Raw genomic sequence first — 16709 nt, forward strand, 5'->3', positions numbered from 1 at the left:
TCAATTATTCACATCACCTGCCCTTAATCACTGATGCATTTAAAAAAAAAATGTAACATTTGCCAACTCCTCAGGGTAGGCTAAGCACCATCACCTTGCTCTTCAGAGTTGCTTCAAATTAATGGAGGTCAATTGGGCAATGGCCACTTTCCTTGATGGCACTCTTGTTACAGGAGTCAGTGCCATTCAGATATGATGAATCAATTAAATGTATTTATTAAGTGCTTTTTTTTTTTTACATCAGCTGATGTCAAAGTGCTTATACAGAAACCCAGTCTAAAGCCCCTAAGAGCAAGCAATGCAGATGCAGAAGCACGGTGGCTAGGGAAAACTCCCTAGAAAGGCAGGAACCTAGATAGGAACCAGGCTCTTAGGGGTGGCCAGTCCTCTTCCGACTGTCAGTGGAGATTATAAGAGTAGCCTGCATGGCCATTAAGGCTAGATCGTTCTCCCAAGCTGTTGAAACGTCCATAGATAACCAGCAGGGTCAAATAATAATCAGTGATTATAAAGGGTTAACAGTCAGCTCCTGGAGGTTTCAAACCTATTTAAAGTATCGCATGTACCTTTAAGTGTGCACATTATATACAAGCACGTGTTCTGTTGCAAAATGTTTGTCGCTCACCACAGCGCGGGAGGGAAAAAACGATGCAACTGGACACAGCAGCAGTCCATCCATAATCAGCTCTGTGTGCGCAGCTGTCTCTTCGCGGCGCGTTTCAGTGTTGCGCTAAAATGGATAGATACGGCAAATCATCTTTCAATCGCTTTAGGACGGTATCTCAGACGTAGGTGACTATTCTGCTCCTCTTCTGCCTGCTGGATCAAGCAAAAAGCGGCACATTGTGCCAGTTCAAAGCCATGCATATATGGAGCTTATTTCCTATGTTGCTGTTCATCGGTGTAAGTTTTCTCCCAGGTACGTGCTGTTTGTTGCTTAACAAACTGACAACATGAATTGCATTACAGAGAAGGTTCTGATTGCTTATCCATGGCTTAAATCAGTTTCAAATACGGAATAGACTGAGGGCAAATTTCCTCACTTTAGTCAGTCGGTAGACTCATTTACAGTAAGTAGACTATTTCATGTTTTCCCAGTGTTATAAAATGCCACCTACACTATAGTGACCTAACTGACCTCACATTGAAAATGTGGCAGACGAGCTATGGTCACATTGGATGATGAATTCATGTATAAACTATACCTCACAGATTTATTTACAAGGCAAAGGTGGACAGGATATAATGGCTGGGTTGGTGATTTGGTGATTTCAGGATGAGAATTTAGTGTTTTATCCCACTGGATTGGAAATATGGAGTTAACCTGATATTACTTGATGGGCTACCATGTCATAGTGCCTGACCCTTTTGGTATTATTGCTGGTTTCACTCTCCACAAAGCTGTGGAGATTATGGTGTGTTTCTTAATTAATACCTGATTGCTGTACTCGTGGCAAGCTGTTCCTCATCATTTATTTATCTATCGCTCTCTCTTTTCCATATCATCCCCTGTTACTTTTAACCATCTGGTGCTTAAACCTGCAGTGAGAGTGTGTTCTGACGTGACCACTGGGCTGAAAGAGAAGACACACACACACACACAAAGAGATCAGATCAGATGAGAGAATAACACTGTTGTCTGGACACGTGATATCTGCCACTATCAACAGGTTAATGCTATCATCCCAGTGACCTCTGACCCAGACTCATGCCTGGTCATGCACATACTGACAGGAGACAAGAGAAGATATGAATGAAGGGGAAAAAAGAGAGGAAGAGGCGAACCGAAAAGATGACAGGGTCTGGATTCTATTGGGGACAAGGAGTGGGAGAGGAGACAAGGAGTGGTAAAGGGAAAGGAGAGGGAGCGAGTCGAATAGGACGATGTAGAGGAGGAGAGGGAGGGGACAAGGAGTGGTAAAGGTAGAGGAGAGGAGAGGGAGAGAAGGAGGGGACAAGGAGTGGTAAAGGGAGAGGAGAGGAGAGGGAGTGGACAAGGAGTGGTAAAGGGAGAGGAGAGGAGAGGGAGTGGACAAGGAGTGGTAAAGGAGAGGAGGGAGAGAGGGAGGGGACAAGGAGTGGTAAAGGAGAGGAGGGAGAGAGGGAGGGGACAAGGAGTGGTAAAGGAGAGGAGGGAGAGAGGGAGGGGACAAGGAGTGGTAAAAGGAGAGGAGGGAGAGAGGGAGGGAACAAGGAGTGGTAAAGGGAGAGGAGAGGGAACAAGGAGTGGTAAAGGGAAAGGCGAGGGAGCAAGTCGAATAGGACGAGGTAGATGTAGCGGAGGAGAGGGAGGGGACAAGGAGTGGTAAAGGGAGAGGAGAGAGAGGGAGAGGGGACAAGGAGTGGTAAAGGGAGAGGAGAGAGGGAGGGAGGGAACAAGGAGTGGTAAAGGGAGAGGAGAGGGAGAGGGGACAAGGAGTGGTAAAGGAGAGGAGGGAGAGAGGGAGGGGACAAGGAGTGGTAAAGGAGAGGAGGGAGAGAGGGAGGGGACAAGGAGTGGTAAAAGGAGAGGAGGGAGAGAGGGAGGGAACAAGGAGTGGTAAAGGGAGAGGAGAGGGAGAGGGGACAAGGAGTGGTAAAGGGAAAGGCGAGGGAGCAAGTCGAATAGGACGAGGTAGATGTAGCGGAGGAGAGGGAGGGGACAAGGAGTGGTAAAGGGAGAGGAGAGAGAGGGAGGGAGAGAGGGAGGGGACAAGGAGTGGTAAAGGGAGAAGAGAGAGAGGGAGAGGGGACAAGGAGTGGTAAAGGGAGAGGAGAGAGGGAGGGAGAGAGGGAGGGGACAAGGAGTGGTAAAGGGAGGGAGGTAGGGGACAAGGAGTGGTAAAGGGAGAGGAGAGGGAGCGAGTCGAAGAGGACGAGGTAGATGTAAAGGGGGAGAGCAGCGAGAGAGAGAAAAATAGTGTTGTGTTTACGTGAGAGACCTTTCCTCTGACCTTCTTGTGTGTAAATAATGAGTGTTTACTATTCCCTACAGCGTACACCCAGAGAGAGGCTACAGGGACTTCCTTCACCCTTGTTCATTAATAATGAATCATCAGGACGTCCCTGGGCTCACGCGCGCACTGACACACCCACAGTATGGATCCTAAATAGTTGGCATCTTGTTCTGATTATGTTGTGCATTTTCAATCACTTCACACAGTCAGAGGATAGAATAGAGATATTAGGGTCGGGGTCAAATTCAGTAAAAAGTTAAACAAAATCAAATGTAAAAATTGGCAGTATCACTTTAATGATAAGATGTATGTGACCTAGGATTAAGGTTAGGTTTAAAATTAGGGTTAGTGATTTAAAAAATAATTTGTGGATAGAAAGTGTTTAAATTATATGACCAGATGGTGATGACCCAGAGTTAGTGTAGATGAGGTCTGGGCTTCTGAAACTACCGTTAGAGTTGATGCCATAGTGCTCCCTGCCTTCAAGGAGTGGCTGGTGTGTGTGCGTGTCAGTGTGTGTGTGTGTCCAGATGCTAGAGGAGAGAGGGTACAGTGAAGGGCAAATAATCCCACAATGCCTCTGGCAGGGTAGGAGTACAGGCTTTGACGCTTCACTGCCTCATGGTATGATGGGACAGATAGTACAACCCGGCCCTGTCAGTCTGACAATACACACTCAGACAGTTCTTCTTATTCCAGGACTAGTCTTTATCTATATCTGGGAAACCAGCCAATACTGTGTAATGTCTACTCTTATGTATGTTTTGTTAGGCTCTACAGTAGGACTACATATGTGTGTGCTAGTTGGTACATGCATCTGGGTTTCTCCACGTGTATGTTCCCTCTCATGTCCGTGTGTTATGTGCACTTTGGGCAATACAGTAGGTAGTTAGACAAGTGTCTGCCAGCTGGCATGTGATGGTCCGTTAGCACCAGGGCCCTTAGAAGAGAGAGAGAGAGAGAGAGAGAGAGAGAGAGAGAGAGAGAGAGAGAGAGAGAGAGAGAGAGAGAGAGAGAGAGAGAGAGAGAGAGAGAGAGAGAGAGAGAGAGAGAGAGAGAGAGAGAGAGAGAGAGAGAGAGAGAGAGAGAGAGAGAGAGAGAGAGAGAGAGAGAGAGAGAGAGAGAGAGAGAGAGAGAGAGAGAGAGAGAGAGAGAGAGAGAGAGAGAGAGAGAGAGAGAGAGAGAGAGAGAGAGATTTTAACAAGGCTAATCTGAAAACAAGACTCCCTAAATTTTATCAGCATATCGATTGCGCAACCAGGGGTGGAAAAACCTTGGATCATTGTAACTCTAACTTCCGCGACGCATATAAGGCCCTGCCCCGCCCTCCTTTCGGAAAAGCTGACCACGACTCCATTTTGTTGATCCCTGCCTACAGACAGAAACTAAAACAAGAGGCTCCCACGCTGAGGTCTGTCCAACGCTGGTCCGACCAAGCTGACTCCCACTCCATCACGTGGACTGGGATATGTTCCGTATTGCGTCAGATAACAATATTGACGAATACGCTGATTCGGTGTGCGAGTTCATTAGAACGTGCGTTGAAGATGTCGTTCCCATAGCAACGATTAAAACATTCCCTAACCAGAAACCGTGGATTGATGGCAGCATTCGCGTGAAACTGAAAGCGTGAACCACTGCTTTTAATCAGGGCAAGGTGACTGGTAACATGACCGAATACAAACAGTGCAGCTATTCCCTCCGCAAGGCTATCAAACAAGCTAAGCGTCAGTACAGAGACAAAGTAGAATCTCAATTCAACGGCTCAGACACAAGAGGTATGTGGCAGGGTCTACAGTCAATCACGGACTACAAGAAGAAATCCAGCCCAGTCACGGACCAGGATGTCTTGCTCCCAGGCAGACTAAATAACTTTTTTGCCCGCTTTGAGGACTATACAGTGCAACTGACACGGCCTGCAAAGAAAACATGCGGACTCTCCTTCACTGCAGCCGAGGTGAGTAAGACATTTAAACGCGTTAACCCTCGCAAGGCTGCAGGCCCAGACGGCATCCCCAGCCGCGCCCTCAGAGCATGCGCAGACCAGCTGGCCGGTGTGTTTACGGACATATTCAATCAGTCCCTGTACCAGCCTGCTGTTCCCACATGCTTCAAGAGGGCCACCATTGTTCCTGTTCCCAAGAAAGCTAAGGTAACTGAGCTAAACGACTACCGCCCCGTAGCACTCACTTCCGTCATCATGAAGTGCTTTGAGAGACTAGTCAAGGACCATATCACCTCCACCCTACCTGACACCCTAGACCCACTCCAATTTGCTTACCGCCCAAATAGGTCCACAGACGATGCAATCTCAACCACACTGCACACTGCCCTAACCCATCTGGACAAGAGGAATACCTATGTGAGAATGCTGTTCATCAACTACAGCTCGGCATTCAACACCATAGTACCCTCCAAGCTCGTCATCAAGCTCGAGACCCTGGGTCTCGACCCCGCCCTATGCAACTGGGTACTGGACTTCCTGACGGGCCACCCCCAGGTGGTGAGGGTAGGCAACAACATCTCCACCCCGCTGATCCTCAACACTGGGGCCCCACAAGGGTGCGTTCTGAGCCCTCTCCTGTACTCCCTGTTCACCCACGACTGCGTAGCCACGCACGCCTCCAATTCAATCATCAAGTTTGCGGACGACACAACAGTGGTAGGCTTGATCACCAACAACGACGAGACGGCCTACAGGGAGGAGGTGAGGGCCCTCGGAGTGTGGTGTCAGGAAAATAACCTCACACTCAACGTCAACAAAACTAAGGAGATGATTGTGGACTTCAGGAAACAGCAGAGGGAACACCCCCCTATCCACATCGATGGAACAGTAGTGGAGAGGGTAGCAAGTTTTAAGTTCCTCGGCATACACATCACAGACAAACTGAATTGGTCCACTCACACAGACAGCATCGTGAAGAAGGCGCAGCAGTGCCTCTTCAACCTCAGGAGGCGAAGAAATTCGGCTTGTCACCAAAATCACTCAAACTTCTACAGATGCACAATCGAGAGCATCCTGGCGGGCTGTATCACCGCCTGGTACGGCAACTGCTCCGCCCACAACCGTAAGGCTCTCCAGAGGGTAGTGAGGTCTGCACAACGCATCACCGGGGGCAAACTACCTGCCCTCCAGGACACCTACACCACCCGATGTTACAGGAAGGCCATAAAGATCATCAAGGACATCAACCACCTGAGCCACTGCCTGTTCACCCCCGCTATCATCCAGAAGGCGAGGTCAGTACAGGTGCATAACTGAAAAACAGCTTCTATCTCAAGGCCATCAGACTGTTAAACAGCCACCACTAACATTGAGTGGCTGCTGCCGACACTGACACTGACTCAACTCCAGCCACTTTAATAATGGGAATTGATGGGAAATTATGTAAATATATCACTAGCCACTTTAAACAATGCTACCTTATATAATGTTACGTACCCTACATTATTCATCTCATATGCATACGTATATACTGTACTCTATATCATCGACTGCATCCTTATGTAATACATGTATCACTAGCCACTTTAACTATGCCACTTTGTTTACATACTCATCTCATATGTATATACTGTACTCGATACCATCTACTGTATCTTGCCTATGCTGCTCTGTACCATCACTCATTCATATATCCTTATGTACATATTCTTTATCCCCTTACACTGTGTATAAGACAGTAGTTTTGGAATTGTTAGTTAGATTACTTGTTGGTTATTACTGCATTGTCGGAACTAGAAGCACAAGCATTTCGCTACACTCGCATTAACATCTGCTAACCATGTGTATGTGACAAATAAAATTTGATTTGATTTGAACAATGAGGAGAACAAGGAACTAAAGAACAGATGAGTAAACCTGCTGTTCCATTAGGAGCTGAGAGAGAGAGAGAGAACACATAAGAGGGATAGAAACAATGAGGAGAACGAGGAACTAAAGAACAGATGAGTAAACCTGCTGTTCCATTAGGAGCTGAGAGAGAGAGAGAGAACACATAAGAGGGATAGAAACAATGAGGAGAACGAGGAACTAAAGAACAGATGAGTAAACCTGCTGTTCCATTAGGAGCTGAGAGAGAGAGAGAGAACACATAAGAGGGATAGAAACAATGAGGAGAACGAGGAACTAAAGAACAGATGAGTAAACCTGCTGTTCCATTACATTTACATTTACATTTAAGTCATTTAGCAGACGCTCTTATCCAGAGCGACTTACAGATTGGGAGCTGAGAGAGAGAGAACACATAAGAGCGATAGAAACAATGAGGAGAACGAGGAACTAAAGAACAGATGAGTAAACCTGCTGTTCCATTAGGAGCTGAGAGAGAGAGAGAGTGTGCTGTGGCCCAGTGAATGTAGTAGTGGGACAGCAGCCCTCTGCAGTGTGGCTGCAGCACTTTATACTGGCACAGAGATGGATGCTGAGCTGGACTGAGAGAGAATGGGGCTATGACAGCCAGTGAGCTGCTGATGGGGTGCTGACTGATCTCAGAAGCAGATAAACATGTTAATGGACCACTCTGTGTGCCATACACATTATTACACAGAACAAAAATAGGACAGAACTTATTTGTATTGTCGCCAAACGTTTAGGGTATAAGACCTTCTTCAGTGTGCGTAGGAGGCAATGGCAATCAATGTCACGGCAACAATACAGGCCACACACAGGTGGACATAATTATAGAATCTCAAAGTAAGTTTTATTAGTACATTATTACACACACACACACACACACACACACACACACACACACACACACACACACACACACACACACACACACACACACAGTATTAGAGCAGCAAGCCATTATGCACAATGTGTGAGATGATGAAGAGCATCCAACCATTAAGCACAAACACGTGCACTCACAGTCACTGAGACGGATACAGAGTTTTCTGTATGAGAGGCTAGAACAATGTTTCACTTTTATAGGTGACACAGTCAAGGTAACTTTCATATTCTTATGCTGAGTTTACAGGCTCCCAAGGCAGGACAAGTAAATACTATCTATGAATATAAATAAAATGCCATGAATCAGCAGACTGAAGAAGCTACTCATAGATGTATGATGCCTTGTGACTTGTGGCAACACACACCACACTATATGGATTAGAAAATGATGGAGTAGCTACTCAAGTCCTTAAGAGCACTGCGAAGGAGCCATAATGCCCCTCCTGTACTATTTTAGACTAGATGTATAGGCACCCCATGGTACCAAAAAAATAATTCCCATCTGTGTCACTGATGATGCATCAGTTGGCGTAACGTTTAGGAACTTGATCAAGGACAGCAAGTTCCCTGTATAATGCTGCACCAACTTTACAGACAAAAGATTGTAGTTCAACCCCAATATTGCTGCAATTAGATTGGTCTCATCGTTCCCATTCATTTGGATTTGAGGTATAGAGATTTTTCTGAATGTGTGATTTACACAGAAGATGGTATGGAATAATGAGTGGATTTTAGATCACTTTTGAAGTATGACAACACCTGACAAACATTGATTTAGTGGTGAACTGTCTCTTTAACTTAAGGCAAACAGCCGCATCTGGTCAGCTTTACATGCAACGTAGCTCTACCCAGAGCCAACCTCCAATCCTTAACACTGCTGCTTATTTACTGTGTGACGTGACCAGGGAAACCTGTGGAACCTAGTCATTATGGGCTCGGGGATAGGGGTTGAGGTTATGGGATGAATGCTATGTGATGAGGGGGTAGGTTTACAGTGATGGCCTGGTTCACAGATGTGGTTGGTGCTGTAACCAAGACCTCTTGTTCGTTGACATGCAATCCATGGTGTATGTACAGGATATTACAGAGGCTCTGACATTCACACATGTACAGTACTGCAGATGGGTAATCAGGCCACCAAGTCTTATTCTAACTACATTCTCTTTCTCTCTCTCTCTCCCTCTCCCTCTCTCCCTCTCTCTCTCCCTCCCTCCCTCCTATTCAAAGGGCTTTATTGGCATGGGAAACATATGTTTACATTGCCAGAGCAAATGAAATAGATAATAAACAAAAGTGAAATGAACAATAAAAATGAACAGTATACATTATACTCACAAAAGTTCCAAAGGGATAGAGACATGTAAAATGTCATATTATGGCTATATACAGTGTAGTAACAATCTGCAAATAGTTGAAGTACAAAAGGGAAAATAAACATATGTTCTACACTGTTTGCCCTTTTCCTTGTGGCAACAGGTCACAAATATTGCTGCTGTGCTGGCACACTGTGGTATTTCACCCAATTCTAGTTTGCTCTGTATTTTTGTTAGTCTTTCCAATGTGTCAAGTAATTATATCTTTGTTTTCTCATGATTTGGTTGAGTCTAATTGTGTTACTGTCCTGGGACTCTGTGCTTGTGAACAGAGCCCCAGGACCAGCTTGCTTAGATCATGATTCTCCAGGTTAATCTCTCTGTAGGGGATGGCTTTGTTATGGAAGGTTTGGGAATCACTTCCTTTTAGGTGTTTGTTGAATTTAGTGGATTTTAATGGATTTTTATCATTAGCGGATATCGGCCTAATTCTGCTCTGCATGAATTATTTGGTGTTTTATGTTCTACATGGAGGATTTTCTTGCAGAATTCTGCTTGCAGAGTCTCAATTTGGTGTTTGTCCCACCTCTCTCTCTCTCTCGTTCTCTCTCTCTCTCTCTCTCTCACACATACATACACTGATTTGTTACATGTACAGACACACACACATGCATTGTTTGAGATTGAGTGACAATAATGTTTGGCAGTAGTAAGTGTAGAGGCACTGATTGTGTCTAACTTTCTGCAGTGGTGGTTGTAGTGGCACACAGGGCGTGCCTGTGCTGCGCTGTGCTGTCTACAGTAGGAAGTGAATGGACAGGGATTTAGCCGTTCCAGATGGACACACTATCTCATTTACTGTTTGTAATTAACTTTCCGCTTATCTGCCTCTGTCCCCCTCTCCTTCCCCGTTTCCCCTCTCCTTCCCCGTTCCCCCTCTCCTTCCCCGTTCCCCCTCTCCTTCCCCGTTCCCCCTCTCCTTCCCCGTTCCCCCTCTCTTTCCTTCTCTCTCATATATCCAGCGTTTCTCTTCCGTGCGTTGAGTAATGAACTCCTTCCCTCCATTCCTCCAACCCTTTCTCTCTTTCCTCCCCTCACGCTAAAGTCACCCCTAATCTTTTTGTCCTTTTCACCTCTGTTTACTTCTCCCTGTTAAACTCTCTAACATTTCCCCTTTCTCTGTCTCCATCTCCCTTGTCACTTTCTCTCTCACCCTCGGTCTGTCTCTGTCAAATTGAATTTCTAAATAATAAAAAATTAACATAAGGTTTAGAAACATGAGTGTTGCCATTGTTTGTGTGTTTCTTGCCAAACCAAAATCCAAATATTAAGGGACCACAAGAAGCTGGCCCAAACAGGAACTCTTTCAAGAAAGGCTTGAGAGACTGCAGGTCTTCCCACCAGTTCCATCAATGCAGCGATTAAGGGAGAACATCTGGAGCAGGGCTTCTGCCAGTGACCCTGCAGTTAAAGGGCAACCGCACAAAAGGGCAATACCTTAAATGTGCCTACATATAGGAAGAAGCCTAACCAAAAGATACTGTAACATTATCAAATGTAATGACTGTCGTGAGTCATGCATGGGGGACCAGACAGACATGTAGAGCTAGCTTTGTGATCAGCTTATCAAATGACTGGACATCATTAAGTGGATTCCAAGGTCGCTCTAAGGTTAATTGAGCTAGGATACTGCAGAGCCAATTTTTCCCATTCCTTTGAGAAACTGAGGCTTTGATTTAAACATTGAATAATATAACCCCCCACCACTCTGTCTTTCTCTCTCTCTGTGTGGCAGTGAGTCTTGGTGCTCATGGGAGGTATGCTCAAAAGTTGCTGACTGATTTGTTCGCTAACTACACCAACGCTCTGAGACCAGTGGAGGACACGGACAACATCATCAATGTCACACTGCAGATCACCCTCTCACAGATAATCGACATGGTAAACACACAAACACATGCACAAGGTCACCATGATGACCCCACATCACATGCACACCTCAGCCTCCTCTGATTCTACCATTTCTGTATGTTTTCAGTACCTGTAGTCATTGGACCTGTGTGTTTCAGTAGCTGTTGTCTCTTTACCTGTGTGTGTTTTTCTGCAGGATGAGCGTAACCAGATCCTGACCACGTACCTGTGGATCCGTCAGGTGTGGACGGACGCCTACCTCACTTGGAAGAAGGAGGACTACGATGGTCTTGATACCATCCGTATACCTAGTAGTTATGTATGGAGGCCTGATATTGTCCTATATAACAAGTAGGTCTGGCTGGTATTGAGACACATCGGTTCTCCCTGCACGGGTTTGTTGTCCTCTTCCTCATACTCCTCGTCTTCACCCTCATCGTCAAATGTCTGTTGTGTTGCCATGGACACAAGCTGGACACCCTAAAAGCCGTTACTCATGGGGTGTCCAGGCAACCAGTCTACTTCTGATGCTCATCACAGTGTATTGGAGCAGGACTTTCTTGTTGTTGCACCATGACTAGTGCCAGGGTTTGTCTTGGTCAGGCCACCTGGTCAGGAAAATCTCTTGGCACTTGTTATGATTTATGGCCACCTACAGCCTTTCAAGTTTGTCGTTGCTGCAATGTGCCAATTCAACATTGACAGTGTTTCTAGCCAGAATCAAGTCTTAATCAATAACGCAGTAGACACCAGCCCTGTCCCACCAATGGACCCTGGCCCACAGGTGGGAAACTCTCCAAAAACAACTGTAAAACTGCACACTAGAAAATACAGACAACTGACCTTGACTTCTGTTTATTTTTCATTTTTTAACCTTAAATGGAAAATAAATATAACTAAAGACAAGGTTTGTTGCCTGTCTTTTCTAGTATGCGGTTTTTAAACATGTTTTTGGACACTAGTTGTTCCTACCTAAACCAGCACCCGAACGTAGATGCACAGGGTTTTCTCGGGAAACACTGTATTAGCGGAATAATCCAGCTCTTCATTCTTTCACAGTCTTGTTATGTTTTAATCTCCCTTTGTTGTTATTACAACTGAATCAGTAATCCTTTTACAACAGGCTAGACTTTCTACATCATTTGTCCTGGAAATATCTGGACAAGTCTGAATGTTGTGTGTTACATGAGACTCACAATAATCCCATACCTAAACTAACACTTGACATGTTTAATTACCAAACCCCTGTTGGAGGACGATTGATAGTAGGGGGATGCCACGCAATGCAGATTCAGTTCCTAAGCTTTGATTTCTGAGAAGAATCAAACTTTTAGGGTAATGACTATTAAAGTTCTAAGTCCAGTCCCTGTGATGAAGGTCAGAAGTGTAGTCATATTTCTGAGTGTAGAAGTGGGCTCTGAGAGGTGGGCTCCACCCCTGCTCTCCCCACTCTCCTTGCGCCCCGGCAATCATCTTTCAATCATCCTGCCTGACCGTCATCACATCCTTTGTCTCTCTGTGAGACACTCCATGCCCATCTTCCTTCCCTCCATTTCTGCTCTCTGTCCTTTCCCAGTCACTCCTCTAAAGAGTCTTTAGTGACTTGACGGTATCTATTGTAGATAAGAACACATTTTCTATGCTTTTAATTGCCTTCTTTGTTCACCAATGAATTCCTCACACACTCTGCCTCTTCTCCCTCTCTTCCTTCCTCCCTCCGTCTCTCCTTCTCCCAACATCCCTGTCCTCCTTTTCCCTTCAATCTCCCCTCTCACTCACACACTTTCCCTTCCTCTCGCCTTGCTCTCCTTCTCTCAGTGCTGATGACCAGTTCGCCAGCTCCATGGAGACCAATGTGGTGATCCGTAACGATGGACAGATCATGTGGGACCAGCCGGCCATCACTAAGAGCTCGTGCTCAGTGGATGTGTCCTTCTTCCCGTTCGATGCCCAGCAGTGTCGCCTAACCTTCGGCTCCTGGACACACAATGGCAACCAGATGGACCTGGTCAACGCTCTGGACAGTGCTGACCTGGCCGACTTCGTGGCCAATGTAGAGTGGGAGGTCAGATTTATTAGTTAATTTAGACATTTTTTTATCCTTTATTTATAGCAGTGCTTTTGCTGATATTTGTATGGGCAAAGCCTGATATGTACGTATTCCCTATTTGCACTTTATTGATTGAAAACACTTTTGCATTTATAAGACTGTCTTATCTAGTTGTTTCCATAGTTTCTATTCAACGATGCACAATACATGTATTTTATTTGTTTATTGATTAGGATAGAGAGAGATAGGCGGAGTGTGCTGAAAGAGCATTGGATTGGATTTGAACCCATGCTGGCAGAGGTTCAAAGTATCAGTGTTCTTAAACCGCTAGATCAGCGCAGGCCATTCATTTATATTCTATTCCATGCTATCCTAACTATAGGTTCTGGGCATGCCAGCCAAGAAGAACGTGATCCTGTACGGCTGCTGCTCGGACCCCTACCCAGACATCACCTACACCCTGCACCTGAAACGCAGGGCCTCCTTCTACATCTTTAACCTGCTCATCCCCTGTATGATGATCTCCTTCCTGGCCCCGCTGGGCTTCTACCTGCCAGCTGACTCTGGGGAGAAAGTGTCCCTGGGGGTCACCGTGCTGCTGGCACTGACCGTGTTCCAGCTGCTAGTGGCAGAGAGCATGCCACCCTCGGAGAACGTACCACTCATAGGTGAGAGAAGGGGCGAGAGATGGGCAGAGAGAGAGTGTCATGAGTATAGCAATCAGAGAATATATGGAGAACGTACCACTCATAGATGAGAGAAGGGGCGAGAGATGGGCAGAGAGAGAGTGTCATGAGTATAGCAATCAGAGAATATTTACTCCTCTGGGCTTTTGAGGCCATTTTATCTCCTTCTCCAACACTAACTGAGACTGACTAGCTCTCCTCAGAGACTTTTGTAGGTCTTCTCCCATAAACTCACAGGCAGAGATGCTTAGTAAATATTTAATGGGTCTTACTCAGCACAAGATCCTCATACAGCCTCTCTCTGCTGCTAAATTGAATTGCCTGGCTACTGTATAGATGAGATGTGATACAGAGCAGGGAGACCTTATGAATACAGAAGAAGCATATTTTGTATGTTTATTCCAAATCTTATTGTGAAATAGTATAGGGACAAGCAAAAAGTGCTTATGCATTTTGAATCAACATTGAGATGCAGGCAGAGTAAAACAAAAGTGAAGTAGGAACTTTTGCAATAGGATTTCAATACATTTGTTTTTTACATTTTCAATAAAGAAGGTATCAGCAAAGTGATAAATTGTGTTGGTGTTTGTGGGATAATGTCAATGTAACGGTACAGAGGCCAGTCGATAGTGGCTGTACAGCTAATTTAATGTGCCGCAATCACAACTCGATAACCTAGACTCTGTCTTTCCTCTGTGGAGCAATTATGCTTGTCTGTCTATTTAACACTGTCTAGAAGCCTGAAGGCAGTGATATTATGTAAGTCAATGTACACCATTACATTGAATAATGATGATTATGTTTGAATGTGTGAGAGTTGTTATACATGGAATTGACAGTATTGCTGATCACTATTTCCCCACAGGCAAGTACTACATTGCTACCATGACGATGATCACTGCGTCGACCGCCCTGACCATCTTCATCATGAACATCCATCACTGTGGTCCGGAGGCGCGTCCCGTCCCTGAGTGGGCCCGCCGCTTCATCCTGCACTACCTAGCACGGATCTGCTTTGTCTATGAGGTGGGAGAGAACTGCTTCACCGGCATCCCCAAGAAACGGGCCCCGCCCGAGCTCCCACCTGACCACAATATCAACCCCCAAACCAGAAGTACCAACTGGGATGTGAATGGGGAGTCCTTGGGAGGGAGGGGTGGAGAGGAAGGGGTTGGGGTGGGTGTAAAAACACAGAAAGAGGAGGGGGATAGACTGAATATGAAAAGAGGCTCATACCAAACGTTTGAGCCCAGTTGGTGGAAAGACGACCTGTTTGTGAGTATAGATACTGTAGAGGAGGAGGAGGGAGCAGCAGGAGGTGAGAAAGAAGGAGGAGGAGAGGCAGAAAGAGGCAAAGGTGGAGGAGGAGATAGAGGCTGTGTGGGAGGAGGTGTAGAAAGAAGGAAAGGTTCATTAGGAGGCGCAGAGGCTAGGGTTAGGAGAGAGGTGGTGGTGAGGGCCCAGTGTGTGTGTCAGCAGCAAGCGCTATGCAGGAACATCGAGTACATTGCCAGCTGCTACCACGACCAGCGCTCTACCCAGAGACGTACGGGTGAGTGGAGGAAAGTGGCCAAGGTTATGGACCGACTCTTCATGTGGCTCTTCTTCATCATGGTCTTCCTCATGAGCCTCCTCATCATGGGCAAGGCTGTCTGAGCACGTGCAGAGAAAAAAGGGAGAAGGCTCCGTCCGGGTACAAGTTACCCTTAGGCACAGATCTAGGATCAGATCATACCCTTCCCAAATACTGACCTTAACCATTAAGGGGGATCCCAAAAAGACCTTAGCTCAGTTTCTAATGGCAACTTTATCCTACTCCGAGGGGCAGTAGCGGCCACCTAAACCATTCACAAGTTTACCACAGGAGATACTGTGTATGTGGAAATGTGTTTTTGTACCTAGTATACTAGCTGTTTATGTTCCAAGGCTGTGATGAAGAGGATTAATTGGAGGATAATCTCTTGATACAGTGGTGGGGAACTTGGCAGTTTCTCTGTATCGCCACCATACATATGTTTTCTACGTGGATCTAAAGTATTTGTAGAGGAGACAGGAACACACTTAATCTGTGGAATGGAGCCAAAGCAAATCTTCTGCCACCCTGAGACTGTTATCAACACACACACATGCAAACAATCAATTAAATGTATATATAAAGCCCTGTTTACATCAGCATTTGTCACAAAGTGGTCATACAGAAACCCAGCCTGAGACCCCAAAGGGTAAGCAATGCAGATGTAGAAGCACGGTGTCTAGGTAAAACTACCTAGAAAGGCAAGAACCTAGGAAGAAACTGAGAGAGGTACAGTCCTCTTCTTCACACACACACACACACACACACACACACACACACACACACACACACACACACACACACACACACACACACACACAGTCTTGTACAGCTAACCTTGTAGCGACACACAATTCAGTCCCATTCTAAATCCTATTTTCCTTAAACCTTAACCTAACCCAAAATCCTAACCTTTACACTAACCCTAAAACTAACCCTAGCTCCTAACCTTAACACTAATTCTAACCTCAACCCTAAACCCCCTAGAAATAGCATTTGACCTCGTGGGGACTAACAAACTGTCTCTAATTGGTCAAATTTTGGTTAGTTTACTATTCTTCTTTAACAAGAATAGTTAAACACGTTCACACACACATGCTCTTCTTTTTGTATTAATATAATATAACCGCTCTCTGTCCTTTTACTGTATGTGAAAAATCCAGTACACTCCATATGGACTGTGTCATTGGACAATTGTGTGTTAAGTGTACTTCTCAGGCCTGCCAGTCACTGCATGGGAATCACAGCACTTTATAAGTGCACACTTTCTCTGAGTGCTCACTTGACACTTTTGAAGACTTGATGTGTAAATACAGTAGAGTATGACAATGCTAAAATAATAGGTATGGGCCATGTTTAAGAATAATGTATCTGATGTTTATCACTTGTCTTGTACCATATAGAAGTATCCAAAATACATAGCAGCATATGTGCAACCACGCCATTAAATGTATTGAATATTTCATACTTTTCAAAACCCTCTGACTTTTTCCAATTTGTAA

The 16709-nt window shown here is 45.5% G+C and overlaps 1 protein-coding gene across 1 annotated transcript; it reads left to right on the forward strand.

Moving 5' to 3' along the window:
• The first annotated feature begins 644 nt into the window (after positions 1–644).
• On the forward strand, positions 645–16094 carry LOC118391685 (neuronal acetylcholine receptor subunit alpha-10-like). The gene is made up of 6 exons (XM_035783193.2): positions 645–919; positions 10783–10928; positions 11095–11249; positions 12717–12963; positions 13331–13616; positions 14500–16094. Exons 1-6 carry the CDS (start codon positions 862–864, stop codon positions 15288–15290), a joined length of 1683 nt encoding a protein of 560 aa, XP_035639086.1. The 5' UTR covers positions 645–861; the 3' UTR covers positions 15291–16094.
• The last annotated feature ends 615 nt before the right edge of the window (positions 16095–16709 follow it).

The sequence above is a fragment of the Oncorhynchus keta genome, chromosome 12 (assembly GCF_023373465.1).
Source record: "Oncorhynchus keta strain PuntledgeMale-10-30-2019 chromosome 12, Oket_V2, whole genome shotgun sequence".
NCBI classification, from domain to species: Eukaryota; Metazoa; Chordata; class Actinopteri; order Salmoniformes; family Salmonidae; genus Oncorhynchus; species Oncorhynchus keta.

Excerpts from the sequence above, each read along its gene's own strand:
- LOC118391685 (XM_035783193.2), top strand. The coding sequence starts at position 862 with ATGCATATATGGAGCTTATTTCCTATGTTGCTGTTCATCGGTGTAAGT. Across the intron at positions 10,929-11,094 it reads TCTCACAGATAATCGACATG|GATGAGCGTAACCAGATCCT; the intron begins GTAAACACACAA and ends GTTTTTCTGCAG. Across the intron at positions 12,964-13,330 it reads TGGCCAATGTAGAGTGGGAG|GTTCTGGGCATGCCAGCCAA; the intron begins GTCAGATTTATT and ends TCCTAACTATAG.